Source organism: Olea europaea, chromosome 1 (genome assembly GCF_002742605.1).
Source record: "Olea europaea var. sylvestris chromosome 1, O_europaea_v1, whole genome shotgun sequence".
Classification (NCBI taxonomy): domain Eukaryota; kingdom Viridiplantae; phylum Streptophyta; class Magnoliopsida; order Lamiales; family Oleaceae; genus Olea; species Olea europaea.
Genome location: NC_036237.1, coordinates 20,054,091 through 20,077,837, shown reverse-complemented (window position 1 = coordinate 20,077,837; position 23,747 = coordinate 20,054,091). Strand labels below are relative to the sequence as shown.

At 34.6% G+C, this 23,747-nt stretch overlaps 2 protein-coding genes across 6 annotated transcripts; one reads left to right on the top strand and one right to left on the bottom strand.

The window, feature by feature from the left end:
• Window positions 1–1,101: 1,101 nt before the first annotated feature.
• LOC111396678 lies at window positions 1,102–9,214 on the top strand. 5 transcript variants are annotated; one of them, XR_002703047.1, is made up of 11 exons: window positions 1,102–1,365; window positions 3,491–3,682; window positions 3,970–4,106; window positions 4,278–4,322; window positions 4,401–4,454; window positions 5,403–5,507; window positions 5,620–5,826; window positions 6,686–6,771; window positions 7,643–8,613; window positions 8,702–8,920; window positions 9,029–9,214. XR_002703047.1 is itself a non-coding variant. In XM_023023141.1 (11 exons), exons 3-11 carry the CDS (start codon window positions 3,502–3,504, stop codon window positions 8,857–8,859), a joined length of 1,944 nt encoding a protein of 647 aa, XP_022878909.1. In that variant the 5' UTR covers window positions 1,102–1,365; window positions 2,685–2,975; window positions 3,491–3,501; the 3' UTR covers window positions 8,860–9,214. The 5 variants fall into 5 exon arrangements, 3 of the variants coding, with proteins under 3 accessions (XP_022878909.1, XP_022878901.1, XP_022878923.1); XR_002703048.1 differs by having other exon boundaries at window positions 9,026–9,214; XM_023023141.1 differs by adding an exon at window positions 2,685–2,975 and having other exon boundaries at window positions 8,702–9,214.
• A 3,790-nt stretch (window positions 9,215–13,004) lies between these two features.
• LOC111405667 (mitogen-activated protein kinase kinase kinase YODA-like) lies at window positions 13,005–19,145 on the bottom strand. The gene is made up of 12 exons (XM_023034664.1): window positions 19,038–19,145; window positions 18,816–18,910; window positions 17,176–17,463; window positions 16,831–16,918; window positions 16,663–16,725; window positions 16,230–16,390; window positions 16,044–16,119; window positions 15,501–15,560; window positions 15,304–15,411; window positions 14,905–15,117; window positions 14,090–14,181; window positions 13,005–13,890 (listed from the first exon to the last, which is right to left on the bottom strand). The coding sequence occupies exons 1-12, from the start codon at window positions 19,143–19,145 to the stop codon at window positions 13,401–13,403; spliced, it is 1,842 nt and encodes a 613-aa protein (XP_022890432.1). The 3' UTR covers window positions 13,005–13,400.
• Between the last annotated feature and the right edge of the window lie 4,602 nt (window positions 19,146–23,747).

The window sequence follows — 23,747 nt, the reverse complement described above, 5'->3', positions numbered from 1 at the left end:
ATCCATGTGGCTTGATCTGTCGACCCTTTGCGTCACATCAACTCTAATTCACATTAATTACTTTGATAGACTTTTGACAAAAGGTCAAGTGGTCAACCACTCTACAAACCTAAGTTGACATCACTTACACTTATTAATTGCACACGTTACATCAGCTCATATCAATAGTCAATTTCTGAAGACGTGCTTGCCCGACCCTCTTTTAGTTGTAAAGGACTTTGGATACCTAGGGAGCTTGGCAGCAGAAGGTAAACCACTTCGATAAGAAAGATAGGGCTACTTCGACCATTCTCAATGAGACAACCTCGGCGCTCATCGTGACAGCTTCAAATGTTGATCCTTTTTATACCAATTCTTGGGTGCTTGTCATGTGTATAAATGTGAGGTTTTCACGTGGATTATTCTGTATTGATCAGTAACAAGGTCTCCATGTTGATTATTCTATATTGATTAGTAACATGTTTGCTTACAAACATGAAATTTACACAAAAAGAAATAAATTTTAGGCAATTAAATTGTCTAGAACTAAAAAAAATGTCACTTAAATATGTTTGTTTGATTTAATTTTTAACCTAGAAAATGTTATACTTGTCTATTTTTTATTGATGGGTAAATGAGAGATAAATGTTGTATATATAAGAGAGAAAAAGAGAGAGAGAAAAAGAAAGAATTAGCTGAAAAATAAAATCTACTCTCTAATAAGAAAATATTTTCCTTGTTTTCAAGGAAAATATGGTTATGTGACCAAAATAAGAAAATTGTTTGTAAGAAAAAATTATCAATCAAATTATACAAAAATAGAAATTTTTATGAAAAATGACATTTTTCATAGAAAATATTGATAATTAAAAGCAATCATACCAACATATTTTGTCATAAACAAAATTAAACCAATTTAAAAAAATAATTTTTTTTTTCTCTTCATTTAGTACAATTCAATACAACGTATTTAACGTGTTTCCAGCACATGGATATTCATATTGCATGATTCTCGTGGCGAATTCCTAGTCAAATATTTATTCAATAAAGAGTTTTATTTTAGTCAAAAAAAAAAAAATATTAATAAAATATTCAATACATGCCACTGCAAAATGGGTTTATTTTTCTTCGTGTATACGTCTCCTCCTGCGGTCCTTCGTTTTTATCACTCTTTCACTCTTCAATTCTCTCTCCCTCTCTGTCTCTCGAAAAAAAAAAAAAAAGTTGGTATTCATGAAACTGTTGTGTATTTAGTTATATATACAGGCCTTTTTCCGGCGATCTTTGATTCCTCCGATCGCCTGCTATCTCTCCAATCATCCACCTGACACTGCTATGTTAACTTTAACTCTAAGTGCCGTGAGTAACGTGCTGATCAAAGATCATGTGAGCTCAAACCCTAGCACAATTTTTTTTTTTTTGATTTCGTATTTATTTAGTTTAGAAATTTTCCTATGGTTTATTCCCGTAGATTTTGCTTTGCTCCGATGCTAGCCTCACTCATTTTTTAGTCATTGTTATTTTGAACTGTTTTTATTGATTTATTTCATTTTATCTATTAGGATTTATTTCGTGTATGGTCGGGTTTTAGCAAAGTATGTCTTATGGTTTTTATGTTGTTGCTTAGCGTTTTGTTTGTTTGACTGATTCTATCTAATATATGGGTTGTGCTTCATGTAGTGATGATTTATATATACATGATGGTAAAATATAACTGGGTCAGAAAATCTTCAATCAAATAAAAAAAATTCCAGGCTCTCTTTTTGATATCTCATTTGTACACAAATCATCATGTAACTCCTTATGTACAAGCAGGGGCGGATCCAGACAGTTTGAGCCGTGGCGTCAAAATTGAAATTTTTTTCGAACAATGTATCATTAACAAAAATAAGACAATATGCTACTACAATAGAATTTGGGTTTGGGCTTTTTGGATATTGGACTTGAGAAATTAATTGGATTGACTCACTATTTTGGCAGAAAAATTACGTTTTAAGCAGGGAAAAAATAAAAAAATAAAATAAAAACTGTGAGGTCATTTGACCCCACATGACCCCATGTGGGTCCGCCAGTGTGTACAAGTAGCATTATTCCTAATATATACTGTACGAATGCATTGGATCTAGTGTTTGTTATGTTTCCTGTAGAATTAGTTGCGATGTTCAGTTTAGACTGAATAATTGCCTTTGTATTGATATAACAGTGCCCTTTAAATTTGATTGCATGTTACAAGATTGTATGAAGTGTGTTTTGTTTTTATGTTTTAACTTCCTTTTATGTTCCTAATCTGAGTTCTGGTTCCAAAATAATGCATTGATAAGCTATTCAGGTTAGTTTTATATTAATATGAATACATATGAAATGCAGAGAAACATGGCCTATTAGAGCAGTAGGCAACATCTTTTGACATTTGAAAAGTGGAGTCCAATCACAGTATTAAATGTGATGCTTCAGTGATTGGGCTTGTTATGAGAGAGACTACAGTTTGCTCACTTTTCTTCTTTTCAGCTCATGAGAAAAATATTTATGTTTTTTGCCCAAATCTTAGAATGTGTTTCAACGTTTTCCATGTTGAAGACATTCTGGACTTACATTTTAAACTGCTAGCATATATTAAGGCTTGATAGGCTTGAATAGATTCATGCAAGTACTTGAGTTGGCATTAAGGTTTTCCATACATTGTGACATGCTGGTGATATCAACAGGTGACAGACCGAGTTGCCTGCATCTTTATTCCAATTATAATTGGTTCAACACCAAGCAGTCTGTATACCTCTTATTCTGGTTTTTTGGTTGGGACATTAGCAGCTAAGATATGTTTGTACTGAAATCAGTCCATCGGTTGGGATCTATGAAATGCCTCTAACTTTTATGAGTAGGAGCACTGAACGAAATACAGGTTTTCTCAGCCATATATATCAGGGCTCTGTGACAAGTCTTTGAACATTCAAGGAAACATTTCAAATGAAGGCTAATGAAGAATAACAATTGACTAGGTAGGACCAAACTAGTTTTGTGTTAGTATTGGAAAATATATATTTAGACTCCGTGAACTTGCTGTAGCTATCCATTGCCCTTATCATATGTGCATTCATCATCTGAATTATCTCCTTATATTTCATTCTATATACCTGTATGGTTTATGATATGAACGCTTGTCAATACGTTGTGTGTGTCTACTAGATTCGACTTCCTACATCCCATATATATGACTGTTGGATCCAGGTTTTTTTCCTCAAAATGTGATTGTTTCAGTAAATCTCCTTAAATAGTTGGTTTGTGATTGAAGAAATTTGTTAAATTTGAAGAATGTAAATCTCCAATTAATTAATTATTTCTATTTTTATTATTATTATTTTTTAAATTGTTAAGATGAAAGTAATTTGCTTTCCTTCTCTGATTAAATAAATATGTTATTTTTTAAATGTTTTAGCGGGTATATTTCCTTTTCTGTTCATAGACCTTCCCATTTCATCCTTGTGACTGATGCTTGTTTTTTATTTGTAATTAGTTGAAGCATAGATGTCAGTAGCTAAACTCAGCACAAGTGGAGCTCTCAATGCTATGAAAAAAGAAGAGGGGAATGATTCTCTTGACACTTTCAGCAGGCAAGCTATCCAAAAGGAGCCTCTTCTCTCTTTCTCAAGGACAGGTGACAGCCCAGTCCAGTGGATCCAGTTCCTTAACGCCTTAGATCAGCCAGGTACCGAGCTACTAGCTGGAGTCTTGTGTGCATGAACTTGTCCATGGGGTTAAGGATTTATTTTTGTTATTTGAATGTAATGGACAACTGTGGGAACAAGAAAGAATGCTTCTGGACATTCATCTCTGAAATGCCAATGGCTGTTGGTGCCTTTGATATGCATGTTGCAAAAGCCAATGGTTAATGGGTTAATTTTATGAGACATTTTGTAATTTGTAAGCAGATTGTTGAAATCGTCTTTTTACTCAATCAGGAATATTGATTTGTAGACTCTCCTTTTTGTGCAGATCTCCCTGGTTGGCCCCTGCTGACTTCTCTGAAAGTTACAATCAAAAAGTGCAAGAAGTGTTCCCGGGAGTTTTGTTCACCAGTTAACTACAGGAGACATATTCGTGTGCACCTGCGATCTTTAAATGTCAATAAGGTTGTCTGAGTTTTAGACGACTTATTATTTAATTAGATTCATACATGCAATTGTGTGCTTGTGGATATATTAATTCTTCTCTATTTGCTCGTTCCCTCAAGACAGGTCGAATATTTTCTTCCTGACCATATGTTCTACAATATCTCTGATGTTATAACTTATACGGTGTAGGAATCTCACAAAAATAGAGATTTATTGGCTGCATTTTGGGATAAGGTATTACTTATCTCGGTTTCCACATCTTTTTTTTTTTTTTTTTGGTATTGTTGAATGATTATGTTGTGTTGGGTATAGCTTTCAGTGGAGGAGGCTAAGGAAGTTCTATCCCTCAAGGATGCATCGCTAAAGGTTGTAACTGGTTCTTCCCTATCAACTGTACATATATTTATATACACGTGTTCATGTCTGGACTAAAGTTCATGAAAGTTCTTATCTTTGATAATTCTTTAAGGTGGTTGATTTTTGGGAACCAATGGTTGTGAAAATTGTCATCTATAATGAAGAAAATACAGTAGTTTGTGTAAACAGTATTGGTCTTGAAATTTCCTGTAGTTAATTTTCTGAATTTTTTGGCTTTAAATTTCATTCAAACTTGCATTTAATTCACTAGTCAAGTTCTGTTTTAGCATGGTCTTAATTGAAAAATATTCAGAAGTTCCATGGAGATTTCATTGAGAAACATATTTATAAATGTACTGCTCCATTGTACATATTCTGAAAGAATTGTTTTTAAATTCATGTAATTAAGATAATTCTCCCTAATTTTGGTTCTCCCATCACAAGGATGTCAACATAATTTTCTACGTTATAGGAAGTTATTTAGCTTGACTTTATCTTCGCCTTTCTTTTGAAATTACGTGTTTCTGTCATTATAGTCACAATAGACTTCTTTTAAGTCAAATATATGTTGAGTGCAAAGAGTCAAAATATTTTGCAGACAGCAATGTGCATGGAGAGATTATTCTATTCGAGTGTCAACATTCATGAATGACATGAAAGTGATCTATAAAATTTTGGGAATACTTGATTTTATTCTTAATTGTGGAATATGACAAGAGTAATGCTATCTATCTAGTTTGCTAAAGATCAGGTCCCTACGTTTTAGATTTAATATCAATTAATGTCATTTAATTGTCACCCAAACTGTTAATGATCAGCAGTCTAGATAGATAACATTACTCATTAGCAATGCTTAGAAATTGCAATTTCCCCATTTTCCATTCCCTTTTTTTATGTAGAGTGAATTTTCTTCTATCTCCAAATATTAATTTGAAATAGATATATTATTGACTTCAGGAAATTCCTAGTTCATCAGTCATTAGGGCTTTGGCATCCTCTCTCCACCAGCCAGGTGTTTGGACTCTTCCACAGGTTTATGTGAGAGCTGGCTCCACATTATTGGTAAGGGAGGTTTTGTTGATCGTCCTGCCTGCCCCTTAGTCTCACCTCTTCAATATCATCTTATTTGAAAAAATTATTTCCCTTCTCATTGTCATTTTTATAAACTTTGCAGGATATTATTCAAGCCAATTCTTCCAGGCTTCCAATATCCTCACAGGAATTGTTTAGTATCCTAGATGATGCTAGTGAGAATACATTCTTATGTGCTGGTACAGCTGAGTCTCTGCAAAAATATGTTTTTGATGAGGAAACTGCTAGACATAGCCTTAAGTTGACGAACTTAATTGCTTGCACCACCTTTCTTTTCGAACAGCAACTGGTATTTCCTCTTTTTTCTCGTTCTTTCCCTGTTGGTATGTTTACTTACTTTGAGTTGCCTCTTTTTGTATCTCATTTATAAAAAGAGCATCATGCACCACGCATACATTTTATTTGCAAGGTTTTATGCTTATGGGACTTGAAATTTGGAATTTAATTTGAGAAGTATGATATTAAACCCCATGATTATGTTATATATTTTACGAGAGTCATACCTTAAAAACTAGTTGTTGAAGTTGGAGAGCCCAAGTCTATATAAACCATGCACCGAAAATCTATACTTTCGATATGGAATCCAAATCCCATAACTTACAATGAGAAATATGACAAAGCACCATGCTCCGCGATACTGGCTCTCATGTTGGACTGTTTTTGCACTAGCCCGTGACTAGTCCCAAGTGAACATTGCTATGTTGGTGTCACCATCCTCACCTGTCAATTGTAACCAGGAGACGTGGTGTCTACTCTATCTTAGGAGACTCATATTTCAAAAGCTAGTTGTTGAAGTTGGAGAGCCAAGTCCATACTTTCGATGTGGGATTCAAGTTCCATAGCTTGCAATGGGAACCAGAATATGTCTAACTTGCGTACGAGTATGCACTTTTCTTCACTAGCATCCCTTCTGCTTTCAAGAACCAAATATTATTATTATTATTATTATTATTATTATTATTATTATTATTATTATTATTATTATTATTATTATTATTGGTTCTTCTCTTCTTTTTCACTTTTTTAGTAGGGTGTTGGGGGGTGGGGGGGTGTTACATGTATACCTTTTTGGATGGCTTGCCTTTTGTCCCTGGAATGATTTATAAGGATATACAACTTCTTTTAAGCCACTGCAATGTTGTTATCAGGTGAAAGCATGGATAGATGACAAAGATGCAGAGGCTTTAAGATGTCAGAAGTTGCTTGTGGAGGAGGAAGAAGCTGCACAGAAAAGGTAGGTTTTGTTAGTCAATAAATGAATTTTATAATGGGGGCAGTGTGTGTAAATGGAGGGTTAACATGTGATGCTTGAAACTCGCTGAATATATCTATCTTTATCCAGTACACGATACCTGTGCTCTATAACCTAAAATTCGATTACAGATGTTGCATGTTGTTATAAGTGGGGGATCTAAGTTTCATAGATCGAATTATCAATTTTTAGGATCCTGGGAATTATATGAAAAGAGGATCTTATTTGTAGATACTGGCACTTGGTCACGCCATTCTTAAAATGAGTAAGCTACCATTCTACATTCTAAAGATGTTGTACATAATATTGGGAATATGATAAAAAAATTTGAGTAATAAATATTGCATCTTCCAGAATGAACAATATTATGGCTGAAAAATGATGAGACAAGAAACAGTGAGTAAATTTTGTCGTTTTACATGTTAAAGCATCAATTCATTTTTGAATATGGGTATATAGTCTGAATCATGTTGACCCACATGGGTATGCACAGTAAGAGGAGAGTTGTAGTAATGTAGCTTTTGTTGGTAGTTCCTGTTCATGCATTATTGTTATCTCACAATGAGAACTCTCCGATCTGTTATATGGAATATGCAGCAGCATTGTTTAGTTTTGTTGAGCTAGTTTATTTAATTGCCTTTCTATTGGAAATTGAAGCCATTCTGGTGAAGTTGTAAGACTGGGGAAAAGTTTTATATCTGCTTATGATATTGACAGCAAAACTTGTGTTTTTGAATTATGACTAATCCAACGATGTGTCGAAGCTCAATCCTAGACACTATATTCCTTCCTCAGTCCTGTTCTATTGGAAGTTTGAATGCTTCACCAATTGATTGTGCCATTCTGAAAACAGGCAAGATGAACAATTGGAGAGAAAAAAACAGAAAAAGCTCCGTCGGAAGGAACAGAAAACAAAGGATCAATTGAATGCATGCAAGGAATACTTGAATATCTCTAATAATGCACTAGACGAGTTTCTCTCAGCAGAAGTGCCCGACCCTACATCTTCATCAGATTCCAATTTGAGTTCTCCAGACATGCCAGTAATTGTTTCTTCTTGGCCCAAATCCATTCAGTTTACAAGTGAAGCAATAGATGTTTCTGAAGCTATGTTTGATTTCAGCAGCGAACATATTGACGCAGACAATTTCCAGACCGTTGAAACCCAGAAGATGGACTCAGATGGCCGTTGGCATTTAGCAACCAATAGATGCCAGGTGACAAAGTCACAAAAGGGTGATCGAAATGGCTTTTACGTTAGTCATGATCTTGAAGGATTGAAATCTGAAACCATACAAAAGCTTACTCCTAAAGATCATGGGACTCTACTTAATGGCAGCAAAGCTTGGACCAAGAAATTTAAAGTGGATAATGATGACCAGAACTCAAAACCTAGATTGCAGGAAGAGACCAGTAACCAAACTGATAAAAATAGCTTTAAGGTGATGATTGGTTCTATCTCCGTCACGCTAAGTAATCCTGACGAAGTGCAATATACTTGTAGCACCAAACGTGCCATACCTAAGAAAAGTGATGTTCTGGAGAAGATAGGTAAACATAGTGCCGGTAAGCCTTTGATTCCTGTGAACCGGCATGAAACTAGTGGTATTTGTCCAGTTGATAAAGGTGATGAAGAATCTGAAGGGAGCGTGTTGGATAAGGCTGGCGATCAAACGGTGTGCGTTGAAAGATGTATGCAATCATGCTCTATCGACAGTGATGACCGAGATGGTGGAAAGCACAGCAATATTTTTTCAGATGGAAATACTAAACAAAGAGGTTTATCTTTCTGCAGTGTTGCTGCAAAAGAGTTTCTTTCACAGAGTACGTCTATATCTTGCCGTTTTATGTTTTAGTATCATTTTATGCATCAAACTTGCACTTCACAATCTGGTTGGCTTCAAATATGCAGGACGGAAGGAAGTTATGTCATCAAATCATGTGAAATTAGTTCTGTTCTCAGAGATAGAACCTCCATTATTCTCCGGCGCTGAAGACGACAACTTCACAAAGGCAGCACAAACATTGGATTTTCATGAAGGCACTGTCAATGGCAATGCTGAGACTTAGCAGCACCCCCTAGGCCTAGAAGCGTCAAGCAGAAATGCTCAGATTAAGATCAGAAACAAAGGTAGAAAAGATATTTTAAGATTAATAGACATACCCAAACAAAATGCTGTTGTCTTATTAGAGTATGTATACCCAATTTTTTAACCTATTGCCCTTACATTCTCAGCAGGGGTTCCAATTTTAACCGGGTCTTCTGTCATTAACATGTACGTATCCATAGACGATCTACTATGTTGATAAACATTTTCATTTTCTTTTTAACTAAATTGTTTGGTTGGAGATGAATGGAAATAAACCCCAAATTGAAATGCGAAAGGAAATCATAAATAAAATGGAAGATTTTGTCTTTTTGAAAGTAGGAGATTGTGAGAATGTAGTATTACATTTTAGCTCTTTTACAATTTTCTTAATGTTTGCTAGTATTTTTGTTTGTCAACCAAACAATTGACTTCGTTATTTTAAATTGCCACATTATTCTGATACAAGCATAAACAGTAAGTAAATGTGTCATCATCTTATTCTTTTCGTGGGATAGAATAATATTATTTGACACAGTTCATGTAAAACACAATCTATGTGGCATATTAGAATCATTAAACGATGATTCAATTAAATGGAGTTCAATTGAATTTATGTGAGTCAATTTCATTTAATGCTCGTTTAATTGCAAGCCATCCAAGTGCATTTGGTGCCAAATCAAAGTTTGATTACAAGCTTTGCACCATCAAGAGAGCCATTCTTGACTCAGTTTATCTAAACCCATCCTCGACAAATCAAGTAGGTGTGATGTCATAATGTGATTAGCTTTACCTTCTAATCGAGGATTCCTCTACCACGAGGCAACACTTCATGCCACCTCGGAGGTCAAGGGTCATTAGATCACCTTGGGGCTCAGAGGCTAGAGGCACCACCTCGATCCTAGGGGCCCACTCGCCAACCTCATGCATATAGTTCGATGTCATATCAAAGAGTGCTTAATGGCAAAGTCGTAATACAACTTTACTAGTTTAGTACTTAATTACACCTCAACAAAGGTAGAACAATCCTTATTCCAATCCCGATTCGTACAATCACTTGCACTATGACTCAAGTGTGAAAATCCTAGTCCATCAAATCTTATGTAATCTCACGTGTTGGAGTCCAATTAGGTGCATGTTTGGCAAAGTTTAAATTATAATTTAAATTGATCGAATATACTTTTTATCCATACATTTTGTAAGACTTCCAACTTTTTTTAAAATTTTTTTTTTTTTTTTCAAGGGATCTAAGGATTTTACTTATCCACACAAAAGGAGGCTTGACTCAAGTTATCAATTTGGTAAGACTTCGTTCTTACCATTTAAGTTAAGCATTAACTTAATAAGAACTTAAAAGCATTATAAGACATGCTATAGGATTACATCATGAAATAATATAAATACACATTCCTAGTTCATTATTTATGTACAATTTATTGTTCTACCCATATATTATACTCTTCCTAAAGCATCAGATGATGGCCCCATTATCACCCCTCATGTCTTTGTTTTAGGTACTCAAAAGCTAAGCTTTAGATCGACCCTAAGTTTAAAATCGAACATATAGCACCAAATGTAGGTCCACCCTATCTCATTAGATCGAGGCAAATCTTACCTTATCGGGTGAATGTCCAGCCTGACTATTCAAGACCATCTGCTCAATGTGTAAAAAAATGTATTCCATAAATACAAGTTTGATAAGGTTTTTTTTTTTTTTCATGGAAAATGGAGAAATTTTTTTTTTTATTTCTACCAAAAATGTATGTTTGATGGCCAAAAAATTCCATGGAATTGATTTTCCAATTACCCCCAAGTGACGTGATTTTCTTGGTTTTTAAGGAATTCAATTTCCTTTGGTTTTGGTGGAAATTGAATTTCGAGCTTCTTTTTGTTTTTAAATTCTTTTTTTGGGCAATGAAAACAAATTCTATTTATAATTGTAACAAATTTTATCATTTTAATTGACAATTTTCATGAAAAATAAAGTCAAACGAATACCAAAAGATCCAAAATTTCAACATTTTTAAGGTGAAAAATTATACCAATCAAACACATTTAATTGACAATTCTCAATAAAACAAGTTCTAAACAATTTAATTCCTTGGAATTCATTTTTTTTTTTACTCAAATTCCATTCTTACAATCAAATTTAACTTAAACTTATTCCTAGATATAATTACCTGTATTAATCCACATTAATTTTATTTATAAAACTACACAAAGTCGCTTGACCACCTCCATCATCATTATTATTATTATTTATTTATTTATTTATTATTATTATTTTATTTCTTTTCAGAATTTAGCGTTGGAAGATATATAATTGACTTGCTCACTGTCACCATCTGCCACGTGTATTTCTCATATTTTGCCTTGACACCTCTGTCTTGGCGACTTTATTTTCCTGTTTCAAGAAGATAAAGAAAACCTCCCTTGTTTCAAACAATTGATTTCCTTTAGAGAAATTAGCTGAGAAAAATGTCCAGTGGAGTTGGTCCGCCCAGAGATATAGGTATAGCTAAAGAAGAAGTGCTAGAACCCTCCTTAATCGACAAAACCGCTCTAAAAACGGCCTTAAAATCACCAACTCCTTGCGACTTCTTCACTTTCCGGTAGCTTACTGCCGTCACTGTGATCATCATCGTATCCGCCAGCAGCTTGGTAAGCATCGAAGACATAGCTAACAGAAGAAATTTCCCCAGCTCAGCTCGGTTTATCCAGCTGTAAACAAATAAGTTAGGAAGTTAGTTAGTTAGTGGTTTTTCATTACCGATTCGGGTTTTCATCCTGATTTTCTACAATTCGAGGAGGATTTTCAAGGTGATGGAGTGATTGAGGATTGAAATCTCCAAGGCAGAAGACGGCGGCAGTTGGAGGGTGACAGTTGGGAGAGCTATTGCGGTGGCAATTGTCAAACATGGTTTATTGGAGTTTGGATTTGTTTGGATTTTTGCTGCTGGTTTTTCTTCCGAAGGCCTTCAAAATATATAAAAAAAGGTTGAACCCCAATCTTGAGGGCTCCCGTCGTCTCGCTCCTAGAACTTTGTGAGGGAGGTAAATCGCAGGATGTACCCCATCAGGCCAGGGAAAAAGAGCTGCCTGTACACTGCACCTACAAGGAGTTCAATTCCATATCTCAGAAATCGAACTCTTACACTGCGACTGCAAGCAAGGTGTGAGATAACCTCACTCCTGTCCTTTGCACCACTGGGTTATGTCCCGAGGGTGGCCTTCGAAATATATTAATATGCATCAAGATTAAGGACTAAACTGTTTGCAATGTCTCTTTTGCCATTGGCAAATCTCCTTTCCACAATTAGGTGTTGTAATTGTATATTGTAGGTCGTTATTTTCTTTGTTTTTTTGATTAATAATGCAATACTTTTTATTTTTAATTTTTTTTTCTTTTTTTATTTTTTTGGCGTCAAACCTCTTTGTTAAGAGCATGTTCGGCTAAGTTAAAATTATCTTCAAATTACGAGGAGGTAATAGTAATTGCAACAAATTATTTCAACTTATTTGGCAATCAAGTGCTCCTGAAGATTGATTTGTCAAAATAATTTAAATGGTATTTAATAAATTTGAAGATCATTTCCCAAGCAGATTTGAGAAGTAAAAACAGACAGATGGGCATTGCTGAACTATGAAGAAATGAAATTGATTCCCGTAGACAAGATAAAAACTTCCCATTGCCAGTAGGACAAGACAACCCTCTGAGTTCTGAAATGAAAAAAAATATAAGGTTTTCTTGCCGTAATAATTGTGAGAAATTTTTATCCTGTTCAATGGAAAGCAAAATTGAACAAAAAATCAGGCCTGAACGAAGAAAATCCTAACTAAACTCAAATTTTGTTTCCATGAATTAACCAATTCTAGGCCAGTCGCAATGCGTGTCGACATGTTAAGCATAAGATTCTTGTTCTTGGAAATTCACACTCTTCCAAACCCAAAAAATGGACGGAATTCTAGGATTCCTCCTTGAAGATGGGATAAACATTTGGGGAGTCGAGTAGGCTTTTTAAGGATAGTGGGCCTTGAACCCTCGCGATTTTTTGAGTATTTATTTGTTTTCTTATTAAACGAATGAATATAGTTCATTGAAAACTAGTATCGTCGAAGAACTTCAGATGTTCTATATGGTCGGTTAGACAATTAATTATTTGATCAATCAATCCCAGAAAGAGAAGATATAGAATTCAGGGAAAATTGCTACATTCTCTGTACAGCCTTTGCAGACTGGAAGACAAAAATAGTTAGTTCTACACCTGCTTATTGTCCGTACGCCCTTGCTTTTTTCTTCTCTTCTATTCTATGCAAAATAAAATAAATATATATTTTCCAGACCAAAGATTCAGTGCAGGATCAGATATACATCTGAAGCTATCATTCCCAGCCAAATTAATTTTTCATTTGAACTTTATGAAAGCCAACATGATTGTGCAAGGTCACAAGTGTTTGCAGCCGCGTCCCTTGTCGCACGAAGTGACTTCATAGGCAAGCTTCCTTGAACGGAATCGAAACAAGTTATACTCCATACATGCGGTGGTTTGCCATTGGAGAGGAAGGATTCAGATCAAAAGATGGATTCAGCTTAATGGGATCTCTTAGGAGTTGTTGAGATAAGCGATCAGCCAAAATGAATTGTCTGTCGTACATTTCTCCATTCACGGTCATTCGAGCATGTTTATCATTTGATGTCAGATCCCAAAAAGCATTAGTTCCAGACTTGGCAGTTCGAAAAATGTTGGGATCCCAGTAGGGTGGGTTATTGACACGGGGACTGGGCGGCACCTTTGGCAAGTTGGGAAAATTGTCTTGAGATATTATAGATTGATTAAATGGGATGGAGCAAGTCCCACCGTTCAGAGGTGTGGAAGAGCCAGAAGTTTTGAGGGGGCTAGATATGGGCGACGGAGACATCCTCCCATTTGGGTACTGAGGTGACCTTGAATGTAGAAGAGGACTCCCAATTGGAGAGACAGGGCACGATACATTCCTAGGAATACAAATATCACTGGAAAATATTTAAAAATAAAAAAAATAAAATCAGTGAACAAAGCCAATTATCACTGTATCTTCATCCTTTACCATGTATCAAAAATGTTATGATGCATTAACAAAGGCTTTGACTAATTACTTTCGGTTGAAGAAACGGCGGGGAGTGTTATGCACCAGAGAGGGTGGGAGGGAGGAAGAGAGAGAGAGAGGAGCACCTGGAATGGAACTTAGAATTTGATACTCTAGATGAGTGGATAGCAAGTCTGTCCGAATCCAAGAGTTGAAGACTTCTCGTGTGTCCAATGCCCTGTAGGTAATTTGAAACCAAGTGGCAGTAAATATATGAAGTGGCCAAAATGTCTCAAGTGACAAGCAAGATACAGTCCAACTCAAAAATCCTTCAACAACAATGTAACAAAATACCAGGCAACACATAAAGATTCAACTTGAAGTTCACATGTTGCATATAAACAAGTGTCAAGAATGATTATTGATATGGAAGAGAGAGGGCTTCACAACCCTGATTCTCTATGCCAATCAAGTCTGTCTGTCTTTCTCAAGGTTTTGTAAGGGATTGCTTGAGCCCCATTTTTTGAAAGAATAGATATTGTAATAGTGAGTTTTTTGAGAATGTATCCATTAAAAAGTAGTAAAAAATTTTGGGTATACGGGTAAAATCGTTCTATTGAGAAAATGTGTGGTTGAAAATAAGTTGGGGAAAAATCAGTTTTTAAAGAATGGGGATAAAACAGGGGGAAATTGTTTGCTAAGACGGAGGAGATTAGTATTGTGAAATCACACAGCTAGGATTTTCCCTTTGCACCCAACCCAGTGAAGTTGCTGTGAGGTCATAGAACTATTTTGTTGTCATACTTCCAAAAATTGTTTCCGCTAGCCAGAAATTAGGCCTGAAAACGTAATAAAATATTGATCTGAGTGAAACAAAATAGATTACAATTACAAATCTCAGCACATTGAAGAAGTGACATAAAATAGATAACAATCCCGTAGATTTTACAGCATTAGTTACCACGGGAGGATCTGGAGGTGTAGATCCAAATTTGGAGTTTTCTGGAAGCATGGCACTTTTCACAAAAGGGTGATCCAAAAGCTGAGCAGCAGTAGGACGATGCGAAGGATTCCGCTGCAGGCACTGCCTCACAAAATCCTTGCCTTTATCCGAGAGATGTTCTGGAATTGTAGGGAGTTCTTTACTATTCCCAATCTTGAACATGGCCTGAACCTTCAGGACAGAACACAAAGCATCAGACAAATAAGGTCCAGAGTACTTATTCCAGATCATAGCAAGTTAACATTTATCAAACAATATGAAGTTAGATGAGAAGGGAAAGGTACAACACTGACATCCATCAGACATGCTAACTAAAAAAAATTGATTTCATAGAAAATCAGAGCTCAAATTACAGACCCCTTCATACTGGCTCCAAGGAGGCTTTGATAGGGCCATTTCCAAAACGGTGCATCCGAGACTCCATATATCAACAGCAAGGCCACACCCTTTTGAATTCCTTATGACCTAAAAAAGCAGGATAGAAGAAATGAAATCATAGAGCTCGAAAGAAAGCCATATAGCAGATAAAAATGAAGGAAACAATTATCTCCCACCTCAGGTGCCATCCAATAAGGACTGCCCTTAAATGACAATGGACAGGTCTGCCCCGTAATCTGTAAAACAGAAAAGTGCACATAACCGCTAATACCATCATGGGATGAAAATTCTATTAAATGAGAAAGAAACAGACAAGAAATATTTGTAATAACATTAATATCAAGATGTGTAATAGACTTAAAAAATTAAGAGTTTGCTAGCTAAGATGACAGGAAAAACAAATGAAGGAAAAAAAAAAGGTCTTGTACAGCCACATAGTGCTAATTTTGAAGTCAATTAATTATAAACAGCGATTATCACTAGCTGATTTTCCTTATTGCAGAGTTCTTTAGGAGTCACATTATCTGATAACACTTCAAAGATCACGCTTATCAATCTGTGTTGCCTCCATCTTTCCTTGCGTTTGGAAAATTGCAGGCAGTTCCCATTACATAATTCTTCGAATTTTCTTTTGCAGCAGTAAGCCCTTGAATTGGACCATTCATTTCATGACCATTAAAAAGTTAATGAAGGAAAATCAGAGAGAAAGCCACACTTACATGCTTTGCCATGCCAAAGTCAGCCAACTTGACACGACCAGTTGGATCCACAAGGATATTAGCCCCCTTAATATCCCTGCAATATATAAACAGCATAAGTGCAAGACAACATGCTTAGAAATGAAGTATGGTTCACATCCATGTTAGAAGTGGAAAATTTATCCAAATAAAGGAAACCAAATTTACCTATGCACGGTATTTTTGTCATGCAGATATGCAAGCCCCGACAAAATTTGTTGAGTATAACTACAGATAGCTGATTCTCTCAATCCTCCATAATCTTGTAGAAGCTTATGGATGGAACCACCAGACATATATTCCAAATAGATATACAATTTATCATCCACCTAATCGCGCAAAATAATTTCAGAAACTTTACAAGAACAGCCTTATGACCAATGTTGTAAATATGGCAGTTCATGCAGAAAACAGTAAAAGGTGTATTTCCACAAATTTCATAATACATTGAAGAAATGTGCCTACTAAGTCAACTAAAAGTGCTTTCTATAACTAAATATGCAGTAAGACATTTGTTGACATAGTTGACTCAAGTCTGAAGATTATACATGAAGCATCATCATTATAGGAGGGATGACAAGGATGCAAGAATATAACCGACCGTTTCAGATCCATAATACTGCACAATGTTTGGATGCCGTAAACGGCTCAATAATGTAATCTCCTGTAAGAAACAGAAAGGATTGTAATAGACATGAACGGATAAAACCGACTCGATACTTGCAATCAATAAAAACCTCTCCTTGCATCTAATGACTTAAAAATTCACCTGTCCCAACTGCTTTGCGCTTTCCTTCGATTTCGCATCATCTGAGAATAATGTGACCTCCTTCATAGCACACATTTCGCCAGTTTCACTGAAGCATCATCAGGCCATGTGTATTATAAAAATCAATAATCAACTTTAGGAAATGAATAAATTGAAAAACTAACAAATGGTTACATAATAAATATGTCTAATAACTTAATAAATGGTACAGATGGTTTAAGAATTCCAATGATATGTTATAAGAACAAAAACCTTCCATCTAAAAGAAAAAAGAGAAGCAAATAATGAATTTTATATAACATATAATAACTCTGAAAGCAATGGAGAAAAGACTGAATCCCGCACCTATGAAAACCAACATAAACATGCCCAAATGTGCCTCTACCAAGCAATTTTCCCTTTTTCCAACGTGAGCCAGGGCTTGTAAGATTTTCTACTCGTCCAGGACTTCGCGGTACAGAAGGCGATGTAGCCCCTGAATTTGAATGAGAGAACATTGAGGAATTTGAACTTGTTACGGGAGGAAGGGGCAAGCGATGGCATTGTTGTTTTGTTTCATCAGGCCAATTAGTCTGCGATTCAGTGTGTCCCCCTCCAGCTCCTGTATATTCTAGCCTTTGATATTTATTGTTCCTCCACACCGACCGAAAAACAGAACCTTAGAAATTCAAGCAAGCAACAATCGATGCGCAATTGAAGAACTAGAATTGAAGTTCTCAGAGAGAGAAAGAGAGGGAGAGTAGCGTTAGAGCAGGAGAGAGAAGCGAATGATTATTGTGATAATAATAATATTAATAATTGGACTCTGCGTAACAAATTTATGGAAGAATCTTAATTGGAATTTAATTAATGGCATTGGCATTTTTATTTCTTATATTATATTTTAATTGCAATTAGATCCTCAAATTTTACTCATTATAGTAATTATTTTCTTAACTTTTTCATCAAACCTTATCTTCAATCTTTCATTAATAAATACATATTGCCCTTGGCGATAATTTACGTCAAAATATTTTGTTTCCATGATTTGATATGAGAAAAAATATTTTTCGGTTCTTTTATAACTCGTTAATTATTTTCCGTATTGACTTTTGGGAAAAAATTGTTGGATTAGTCAGTAACGAGGTGGTCTTTACCAAATTAGTCCTTGATCTTTCATTATAAAAGCATCAAATGCAATAATATGAATTTGGGTTCTCTTATTCATAATATATAAAAAATAATTTTCGTAAATAAAATTCATTTATTTATTATTTAATAATTCCTCGTAAATTTTAGTTGAAGTGTTATTTAACCATATTTCTCAATGTGATGTTCATAATAAGAACCAGACAAAAACCCGTATTTCAGGCATTAGAACTTGAGCTAGATACTTATAGAACCTCAACACAACATAGAAATTGCTCAACCCAAAAATAGGCCTATCGAGATATACAGGTGCAAAGGGCATGTGTCGAGTTTGTTTACCTTTCATTATAATATCCTTATAATTTAAAGGTTAATTTCAAATTTTAGTCTTAACTACACATTTTATAGGATTTACAATTATTATCTACTACTCATTTTATCACATTATAATTTTTACAACTTATAATGAAACTCAAACAAGCACTAAGAGAATAGTCGACTAGTCAAATATATCCAAGCCTTAGAAAAGTAAATACTTTGTTAGTATAGGCATCATAACTTGCTTTTAATGATTGAGCACCCTCACCGATTGATATTTTGCTAAAACTTCACCATATATTAGGTTATTTTACTCATAGTTTTTAGATCCAATATGAGCACTGATTGGGATGATGATTAGGTCAATGGTTCAATTGCTAACCACGAGGTCGAATCGAGAATTAACTCCTATCATATATATCCAGTGGCGGATCTAGGATTAGAGATTAGTTAGAGTAGTCATTGACCTTTGATTATTAACCGTCAACAATCAACGACAGTAATAGTGAGTCGTTTATAAATATTTAATATTTAACAACTTGTGTGCTCGACTAGAAGTAGTGACAGGATTAGATGCACCACTAGAAGAACTAAGTTGGGACTTTCGTTTCGGTTGAAAAAATCGTTCCATAATCTATGTGAAAATAAAATTTAAAACATGTATTATAAAATGAGAAGTTTCAATTTTCAACATCAATTTATTATTTATCACAAATCACAAATATCCAATTTATCCATTACATTTATCACAAACAAATCACAGTCCACAACCACATATTATCACATATTCTCACATTCATAAAATTCCCAATTTTCATAAAACATAAACCTCGGCAGTCAATAATCATAACTCGTAAAACATAAATCATAACTCATAAATGATAAATCAATGAACTAAAGTCTAAAAGAACAAAAAAAAAGGGGGAGAGGCAAGGACTATAAGCTCACGAGTCACGAAGAGGCGATGTGGCAAAGACTTGTTGGCAGTCGACACGACAGTAGGTCAGATGGCTTAGGTTGAGTTAGTACACGACAGGAGGCAATTTGTAGCCACTTCCTTGCTTTGTTATTTGAAATGTAATTGAATTGTAAAAGAATACAATTATACAAGTGGAAATTACTAGAAGCTCACGAGTCACGAAGAGGCGATGTGCAAAGACTTGTTGGCAACCGACACAACAGTAGGTCAGATAGCTTAGGTTGAGTTAGTACACAACAGGAGGCGATTTGTAGCCACTTCCTTGCTTTGTTATTTGAAGTATAATTGAATTGTAAAAGAATACAATTATACAAGTGGAAATTACATAACCCTAAGTGTTTAAAGATTACAATTAAAAATCAGAGATGAAGTTTCGTTATTCACAAATTAGGTTTCAAAACACACCTCACCCACCCATCTATCAAAACTCTATCATTTCCATAACTCTCTCTACTATCCCCTTCTCTCTCTCTCTGAACATCAACGACGACGTAAAGGATTTGCACCGATCGACGATGAAGGATTTACCCCAACCGACACAAATGGCATCGAGCTGTTAAGATTTCTCAGTAGGGTTGATGCTACTGTGAACGACAGCACATCACCTCCAAGAGTCGCTACAAGGCCTCACTTGATGTGAAAGTCAAGCATCGACATCGTCGCTGTTGTGCGACGCCTTCGTAGTTGACGATGTGAGCACCAACAGAGGCATCGCCCTCCCTGCTGCTACAGTTTGGTAGGGAGTTTTTATGGAAACTTGCTTCTTTTGATGTCTCAACTATCTAAACCAATTTTGGGTGATTTTGGGGTGGTTTGGGTGATATGAGATGGTGGCAAATATGGTAGTACAGAGAAGGTAAAATGGTGGTGTTGGATAGGGCAGTGGTGGTGAGGTGATAGTGGTACGATGGTAGTGGTGCAGGTTGTTTTTGGTAGCTTGCAAAATAGTGGTGGTAGTGGCGACGATGGCGATTGTGGTACGTTTTTGTTGGAGTGGATCAACATTTTTAACCTATTAAATAGTTAATATGCGAGTGGAGATGGTTGTTCATGGCGAAGGTGGTTATTCGTGGCTTGAGATCTGATAGTGGTGGTTGTGGTGGTAAAGGCTTTTGTTGGTGGTGGTGGCAATTGTGGCAAGAGAGAGTGGTCGTAGTGGTAATGGCAGTGGTATGTGATCCACTATTTCGTATATGTAACCAATTATTTAACTTTGATCTAAAAATTTGATAATTTGTAACTGTGACTAACTAATTTGAAAATCTGTGACCGACAAATATATTGTGACCTATAATGTTTTTAATATATGACCGACGGAAAAATCTGTGACAATTTATTTGATAATATGTAATATAACTTATAAGTACGCATCTGTGACTATGAATTATATAATTGTGATCTTGATATATTTAATTAGAAAAATATTTTTAATTAATTAATTAATTAATACCTAATTTTTGAATTTTGAAACTTAAAACTTGATAATTGAATTGTTCGTGCTTAATACATGACTTGTGAATTTTCCCATTATACAATCCATTAAACCAAGATCCACTAGATTGGGCCAATTATTTTTATTTTTTAAAACAAGAGGCCAAAACGAAAAGGCCCAATCCACTCTCCGTCTTCCAAACGCTTCAACTGCATTCTCTTGTGCTTCAAGTTTCATCAATGGCTCCCTAATGACAACGGTAAATTTAGGCAAAGTCGGCACGCGTAATCATGCTCTCTCGATGAGTGCTGGCTCCATCAATGTATAAATCACTGTTTAGTGGGAATTGAAATCAGTTTTTTAGTAATTTTGATAAAAATTGATGAAATATGTGATTGAAAAGTTGTGGATTCCACGAAATATATGATTAAAATTAATTGTTAACGTTTACTTATATTAAAATCTAAATTTTAATCCATACCAAACATGGGCATAGTTGTCATTCAGTAAATTCATTTTACATTGTTTTTCTATCCTTGCTCCAAAAATCAAGGAAATGAAACATTTTCAAGTTCATATATAAATAAAATTAAATCATGCTAATTTTTTTTTTTTGTCTTTTCGATTTTTTCCTTGCAGATTTAGATGTCAATAGTGATAGGGCTTCAAAAAAGAGCGCATTAACTTGATCATATATATATTTTCTGATTTTAGAGTTTTGTAATGTCAAATGTAATGTGCTCCAAATTGTTATATATCAATCACCAGGAAGAATACAATTTAGGGCAAAATAAAGGTAAAAACTAAAAATGTGAAAACTGCAGCATATAGAAATAAGCAAACAGTCCAAATGCTAAATAAAATATGAAAATTTTCCATTAGCAATGTCCCGATAGGTTAATTGGGGCGATCCTGGTTGATTTGATGGCCAGGTCACGGGTTTCTTAGTAAAACTGCAATTCAGTCCGAAATTTAAAACATTGATTTTACTAATCAACGTGGATATACAAAATTTGACATCAATGACAAACCCACCAAAGGCCATTCAATGTTGAACTCGAAGCTTTCTATTGCCTAAACGGCTAAACAAATTCCCAATCTCGATTAGCTCAATTTCAAAATAATACCAATCCTATAAATATTTAAATATCACCATACTATTGGTAAAACTAACCAACATAACTTTGACAATCAAAATTCATTGCAATTTTATCATTCCAAACTTTAGGCGGAAAAGTTGAGCAATATTAAAAAATCCAAATATAAAATTTGAAGAAAGAATGTCCATTGAAAGTGAAAGATGGCCAGAGCCATGCAAGGGGGAATGCATTTAGCTACTTGTAGGGCATATCTCACTAAAACACACAACTCCAACAATAAGATTTCGATTTGAAATTATTAATCACCTCCATATTTGCACTAGTTGACAACAACTTTGGTGCTTTTGGATTGATTCATCTCCCCGACAAGCGCATGGAGTAGGATTCTAAAGGCTTGCAAACAATGTAAAATTAATGATTGTAACACTGAACAAAATTTAAGTGTTTTTTTAACAAATTCGAAGTTGGTTATATAGTTTTTGTGATAATCACTCTGATTGATTTGTTGTCATATTTGTTGAAAGTGTTGACGTGCATAAATTATATTCCAATAATAAATATTTTACGTGCACAAAATCGAATAGAATTTTGAATTACAAAAATCAAACATGTAAAGTAAAAACGAGAAATGCATGAATACGAATTCGATCGAGACCCCTTCAAACGATAATGCTCTGCATGGATGCTAACAATTTTTTAGCATTTGTCTTCCATAATACAACAACTACTTCCTGCAATAAGTGCGTCCAAATTACATACACCAACGAACTTACTGAAATTTTGAACTCTCTTAATATGAAACTCTATAAGTGCAAAAATATTTTGAAGTGAATATTTATTAATATGACAAGGTAAGAATGAAATGAATGAAAGGAAATTCCAAATATATAGGATCTATATATAGTGATCTAAAATGTTGAGTCTTATAAGACATAACTTAATGAAAAGGCACGTCTAAAAAGACATGTCTTGTCGAAAAATACATGTCCAAAAAGGCATCTCTAAAATTAAAAAATGTGACTTTTGAAAAATATTATTTAAAAAGAGACAACTCTTCATCCAAAAAAAAAAAAATGAGTTCTACGATGTTCCATAATATTCTACATAATTTTTCAATAATTTAATGTATTTAAGTAGTTTAAATTTGGCTTTAGTTTCTCTTTCACTGACTAACGATTTTAAGTTAAATAGTCAGTTAAAATTGGTTAAAATCAAATTTCTATACAAATTTTTAACAATTCTCCATATGAATGAAAATTAAAGCAAATGACTATGCAAACACTAAAGAGAGTTGAAGCAAAAAGCTATTGCATTCGGGCTACCTTATGTGTTTGAACCTTTTGTAGCGGAAATATTTTCGAACTTACTTTGCTAATCAATGAATGCGATCTCTTGAACTATCAAGCTTTGAAATAAACCAAGACAATATTACTAACACAATACTCACGGTTGTATTCCTATTGGCCCCGATCAACGATTGTGTTTCATAATTGTTTTAGAGAATTCAGGTGCTAAAACATTCTCATAAAAGTATCCCCATTTCATATTTACATGAGTAATCTCCCAATTAAGAGTATCTATCATACTCCATTTGGTTTGTCCTAACTATAGGTATCATTAAAAATTTAACTTATCTTAAAATATTCTTTAGATAGCACTGTTCTTATCAAATGAATGTGTAGGAGTTAACTCTTGAAGTGCTGATTGAATTTTCATAACTTATTTTTTCCCATTAATTAAGATATTGAAATCTCCAATCGGCAACATCTAAAGCTATATCATCTTTTTATTCACAACTATTTGTAGGATTTCTAACGCATACCCGCACTGGCCATAGTAAAACACTTTTACTAATAGATCTCGAATTGTTTCCAAATTCTTTGTTAGAAATATTTTGATTTGGTGAAATAAGCCTATATCATTGCTGGTCAATAGTATGCCATCGACATAAAATGCTAGG

Coding starts and splice junctions, on each gene's coding strand:
- LOC111396678 (XM_023023133.1), top strand. CDS start 3,502: ATGTCAGTAGCTAAACTCAGCACAAGTGGAGCTCTCAATGCTATGAAA. Junction 4,323..4,400: donor TGGCTGCATTTTGGGATAAG/GTATTACTTATC, acceptor TGTTGGGTATAG/CTTTCAGTGGAGGAGGCTAA. Junction 8,614..8,701: donor AAAAGAGTTTCTTTCACAGA/GTACGTCTATAT, acceptor TCAAATATGCAG/GACGGAAGGAAGTTATGTCA.
- LOC111405667 (XM_023034664.1), bottom strand. CDS start 19,145: ATGATTTATGTTTTACGAGTTATGATTATTGACTGCCGAGGTTTATGT. Junction 17,464..18,815: donor ACTTCTAGTCGAGCACACAA/GTTGTTAAATAT, acceptor GTCGGTGTGGAG/GAACAATAAATATCAAAGGC. Junction 16,120..16,229: donor GACAAAAATACCGTGCATAG/GTAAATTTGGTT, acceptor TATATATTGCAG/GGATATTAAGGGGGCTAATA.